The sequence below is a fragment of the Fukomys damarensis genome, unplaced genomic scaffold, assembly GCF_012274545.1.
Source record: "Fukomys damarensis isolate Sample0158 unplaced genomic scaffold, DMR_v1.0_HiC HiC_scaffold_12, whole genome shotgun sequence".
NCBI lineage: Eukaryota > Metazoa > Chordata > Mammalia > Rodentia > Bathyergidae > Fukomys > Fukomys damarensis.
In genome coordinates, this window is record NW_022900924.1 from 53,316,091 (window position 1) to 53,321,325 (window position 5,235).

At 53.6% G+C, this 5,235-nt stretch overlaps 1 protein-coding gene across 1 annotated transcript in view; it reads right to left on the reverse strand.

Annotated features, from left to right (window-relative positions):
- Positions 1-1,154: 1,154 nt before the first annotated feature.
- Positions 1,155-5,235, reverse strand: part of Eif2b5 (eukaryotic translation initiation factor 2B subunit epsilon) — an 8,973-nt gene continuing 4,892 nt past the window's right edge. The window contains exons 8-16 of the mRNA XM_010624272.3: positions 4,167-4,312; positions 3,856-3,997; positions 3,636-3,737; positions 3,379-3,486; positions 3,128-3,218; positions 2,762-2,885; positions 1,935-2,060; positions 1,433-1,543; positions 1,155-1,291 (exon numbers count right to left, since the gene is read on the reverse strand). Of these exons, the coding sequence (XP_010622574.1) occupies positions 1,232-1,291; positions 1,433-1,543; positions 1,935-2,060; positions 2,762-2,885; positions 3,128-3,218; positions 3,379-3,486; positions 3,636-3,737; positions 3,856-3,997; positions 4,167-4,312 (1,010 nt within the window). The 3' untranslated portion in view covers positions 1,155-1,231. The remainder of the gene's footprint in view (positions 1,292-1,432; positions 1,544-1,934; positions 2,061-2,761; positions 2,886-3,127; positions 3,219-3,378; positions 3,487-3,635; positions 3,738-3,855; positions 3,998-4,166; positions 4,313-5,235) is intronic.

Below are 5,235 nucleotides of genomic sequence, written 5' to 3' on the forward strand. Positions count from 1 at the left end.
CCCACTCAATGAAATGAAGGCACCCGTTTTATCTGTCATGTCCGGGGTCAGGGGCGCTTGTTATACAATATTTGCTACCGTTTGTGTCAACAAAGGAAATAAAGCACCAACTCATTTTATATAAAGGGAACCAAGAGCTCCCAAGGGAGACGAAGGGCAAGTCTCAGGGCTGAGGTTAAAGGAGACAGGTGACACACTGCAGTCTAAGGTTCAGAATCAAATGCTGGCTCCACAGTGACCCTCTCGGAGCTGCAGGTGCCACATCTGAAAATTACAAGATCCACTGCACAGGGCCAACTTGAGAGTTAAATGAAGTAACACACAGATCGCATTTAGGAGAAAGCCTGCTGCACGTTCAGTTCTCCCAGTGGTGAGGGAAAGCACATTCCGCAGCACCTCCCTGCCTTCTATACTTGCTTCCGGGGGCAACGTCCTTCACTGAGACGCAGACGTGACAGCAGAGTTCTCGACTGAGGTTTGAGTGCTCAGCTTTACCCTTCAAGAAGCATGAGACGTTGAGCTCATTTCCCTATCTTCAAGACTGAGTGCCCCCCACCCCCCGCGCTTCCCTGGTGGGACCGGTACCGGGTCCCCCGGAAAAGGCACTGGAGAGGGACTGATAAGTGGCAGTGAGCTCGCAGGGCCCCAGGACACGAGCCTCTGGCAGGACTGGCTATGGTCAGGCTCAGGCACAGCACGCCAGGAGGACTGGTCTGCAGAGGCTGCCGAGCCAGGGGAATGGTTCACCGGTGAGGGACCACAGTACCACCTAGCGGCCACAACAGGCTCTGCTCCCTCTCCCTAGGTGTTCCGGCCAAGCTGCCAGGTCAGAGGTTCAGAACTTGTCACACGCTTTGTGGCTGCTCAGTCAGAGCTGGAGAGAAACTAAACATACCTCTGTCTCTTTTTAATATTGACAAACGCGAGCAGCAGAGGGCCAGCTGCTCTCTGCTGTCCCTGAGGGAAACCGGGGCACAGAGCTGTGCCTCTGGCCTTCCTCCAGCTGCAGGACCTGCCTCTCTCCTCCCCAGGCAGGAGCTTGGCTTCGGCCCCACATCTCCCAACTCCCCAGTCAGGGTGAGGGGCGCCTGTTGCCGGTGGTGGAAAGAATACTGCCGTTCCAGCCTGTGCTCCTTCAGCCCCCTCCTGCAAGGTGCTCACTCTCCTCCTGCAGGGTTTCAGTCCTGGGAGCGAGGAGGGCCACAGTCACACACGGGAGCAGGAAGCGACTTCAGTCATCCTCAGAGGACTCCTCTTCAGCCTCTTTTAGCCACTGGATGAACCTCTGCAGCTGGGAGGAAGCAGAGGAGAGCTATTGGGGGCGGGGCACGTTCCACCAGTTCCCAAGTGGATAAACAGCTCCAGTCACCAGGCTCTGGGGTCCAGGGCCAGGGAACCAGACGGCGCCCCGTGAGAGGGCAGCCCAACTCACCTGCTGATTCTTACGCAACTGCCGGCCCTTGTCGGTTACATCCCTTTGACTGAACCAGCTCAGGATTGTTTCCTCAGCCAGGATCTCCAGCTGGTAGAAAGCCATCAGCACCTGCAGAAGGCCGGCAAAGGGATCTCAGGGACCTCGCAGGGTGCAGCGGGACACAGTGGCTAACAGGAGAGGAGGCAGGACCCTGGCACCTCTACCAGGCCCTCAGCGTCCTTCACACACGGAGCAGCCTCGGGCTCCAGGGACTCTTGGGTCAGGTGTAACTTCTGCGGTGACTGCTGGGTAGTGCTGCACACATCTCCAGGCCAGTGCCCATGTAGCTGCCCTACTAGTGCCAGCCTGGCTCTAATCAAAAGCACAACATTTGGCAGATGGTGTGGCGAGCCAAACTCTGTGCTGGGTTCACATTGGTCTTGCTTTCAGGTCTCCCTGGGGGTCCCTGGGGCCTGTTTGAGAGCAAATGCACGAACATAAAGTCTCAAGTGGTATTCACCTTGGCCATGGAAGTTCCAAGAGCTTCGTGCCCCACGAAGAAGTCCTCAATGGCTGCCAATGCTTCCAAGTGGTCAGTGGCACGCTTTATGTAGTTCCTGAAAACGGGGCTCCAGCCCTTGAGCAGCTATGGGAGAAAGGAGACTCGAACTGCAATATGTTCTGAGCGGCACTTACACCCATGAGCACAACTGATGTTGGTAACATGGGGCTTTCATGCCTTGGGAAGGTGAGAGGGAAATAACCCAGGCCCTGAGGAATTCCAGAGGGAGGAGGGAGTTGTTGGCAGTCATGGCTGGGCAAGAGATTTCCCAGGGAAAGTGAAAGGGATGAGACGCTGTAGGCTGCCTCTAAATACTCATTCCCAGCCTTGAGGTTGACCTTGTTCTGGGTCAAGTCACTTTCAGAGTCCTGAAATCCAGAACTATTAGTTGTTGTTTTGAGTTGGAGGTCTCACTACTGTTGCCCAGGCTGGCCTCGAACTCCTGAATGCAAGTGGTCCTCCCATTCCAGCTTTCCAAGGAGCTGGGACTATCAGGCAAGCCACCAAGCCTGGCACCCAGGTCTATTTGAGTATCCCTTTGGGGCCCTCATGCTGTCTGAATCCTCCAGTCTTGAAGGTCACTCGGTGTTGAACCCAACCTTACTCCTGGGGACCAGCCAGGGCTGCTCTGGAATCCAGTCAGCTTCCAGAGGCAGGAGAAAGGAAGCAGAAATAACAACCCACAACAAGATCATCTATTCTTTGACTTCTTTTACAGCCAAGAACAGCAAGGATGTGTATCTGCCTCCACCCGATCCCCGAGCCCAGCCCCAGGCCTTGCTCACAGGAAGCAGCAGAGCACAGTATCGAGTTGGGTTGGGTGGCGAATCCATCTGCTGCAGGGGGAACTCCAGGACCACGTGGCTCAGGACCTGCATCACTTCCTTTAGGCTTATGTTGTAGGCGTACCTGTGGGGAGACTGCCATGATGCCAGGGCCTTCGACACGCAGTGGAGAGGTCAGAGGGCAGCACACGGAGGGGGAGTCTATGGTAAGGCAGAACCGAATGCTCTCCCTGCCCAAATACTTCTGGCCCTTTCCCTTTGGGACACCGATGGAATAGGTTTGTATCTGTGTAAAGAAACACTTGGGAGACATCTCTAAGTGCTTAGAATTGCCCAGAGGGGAGAACAGGAAGGAGATCCTCTTACTTGAGAGAGTTGATCTCCAGGACGAGATTGTCACAAGAAATGTTTTCCTCATTGCCTCGCTGCAGCGTTCCCAGGACCTCATTCTGGAACACTAAAGAGAAAGAATGAACTCACAGGCCAACATCATCGCTTACGTCAGTCCTGACTGTATGTCAAACCTTTCCGGGGAGGAATGCGAGCCTCTGGCCAGGTGACAGGGTGAAAAACTGGAGGTCGTCCCTGCGCCCCGCCTCTGCTGCCCAGCTACTCACCCTTGATGTCATCCAACTGAGGGGAGCCTTCCCGGCTGTCCAGCTCCTCAGAACCCATGCTTCTCTCACTTTCAGTTTCACTCTCTTCTTCCCTGTTGATCGTGAGGCCTGAGAACCCAAGAAAGGGAAGGAAAAAAAATAAGGAAAAGAGTACTTGTCAGAGAGCACTGTATCCGCCCTGTGGGCTGGAGGAGAGGGATGGACAAGTGAGACTCCGAAGCATTCGCTACCCGTCAAACTCCTCGGTGTTAGCTTACCCCACAGACTCTGCCGCAGTTCCTCCTCGTCTTCCATGTTCGTGTCCGCAGCTCTCCAGAGGTAGCCCTGGCCCGCAATGCCCACCTCTGCTGGGTTGTGACCTGGGAAAGGCACCCATCTTTAGACTGGGGCCAGCAGAAGAGGAATCCTCTGGAAGCAAACAGCGGCTTTCCTAGAGGGCGGGGAGATGCAGATGCCCCACACCTGGGCGCCACACACCTTTCAGCTTCACTTTCTCCTTTTCTTGGTTGGCCCCAGAATCATCACTGAACTGGCCGTCATCTTCATCTTCCTCCGCGTCTGGAGGGTGCAAGGAGATCACCGAGCCCTCGGGCAGCGTGATATCTGGGCCCACTACCACCTAGGGGAGAGGAAAGGAGCGTGTGTGACAGACCCACCCGGTGCTGAGGAGAGTACAACCTGACAGGAGAGGTGACGAGACCACTGGATTAGGACTCAGTGCAGGTTGGAGGACTGCAGGGAACAAGGCAGCTTTTCTGGGCTTGTGCACAGTACGAAGCAGGTCTCACCTGGGAGGTGAGGACACAGCGTGGCTTCAGTGTGACTCGTTCCTTGACTTCAGCATGGTCACAGAGCAGAGACTGATGGATCTGCGCCCCAGCAGCCACTCGAACTCCACGCCACAGGTAGGCCCGGTCCAGGACCACATTATCACCTGGCTCGGGATGGGGAGGATTCCTGGTCATTTGCGGCTCCGGCTCCAGCCCACAGTCCTCTGTGGAGGATGAGGCTGGGGAATACCAGCCCAGCTCCCACTGGCTCTGAGATACCAGACCCCAGGGCATCAGAACGTAGCTCACTCTCTAGGCCTAACCCTGGTAAAAGAATGCCATCCAGACTGACTCTGTAAGAATTTGAAAGGTTTCTGAGGGTGAACTTTACAACCTTATCACAATCAACCTATTAGTAAAGCTATAACCTTATTAGGAGAATCAGTTCCATCTCTTCTTGACCATTTAAAATCTGAAATTTAACTATTATTCTTTTAAAGGGACAGTACCATTAGAAGCGTCACATTCCTATAGCCAAAGTGAGTTACCAAGAGACTGACCAGGCAGTTATGGCAGAGCAAAATGACCACTGGACTCACAACCACTCAGAGTTCAAGTTATAGCAGTCGATCCCCTCACACCCCCTTTTTGTTTTTCTTGAGACGGAATCTCTTGCCTTGACCTCACAAAGTAACCCAGCCTGGCCTCAAACTTGTGGCGATCCTCTTGCATCAGCCTCCTGAGTACTGGGACGACAGGCATGTGCCACCACACCTGGTGGTACTGCCTCCTTATCAGCTATGACCTCAGGCGAGACAACCTCATTGAGTCAGTTTGTACATTAGGGATAAATAATACCCATCTCTCAAGGTTTCTGTGAGGGTTAAATCATGAATGTATGTAAAAGCCCTTTGTAAACAGTGATGCACTACATCGAGGTTATTGCTGCATGTTAATTATCCACTAGGTCCTGATGTAAATATGTGTACCCTGAAATGTTAAGACTCATTTAGTAAGAGACTCACAGGTCACAAATTAAGGGATCAACCCTTGCTCCCTTCTTTTTTTTTTTTTTTTTTTTTTCAGT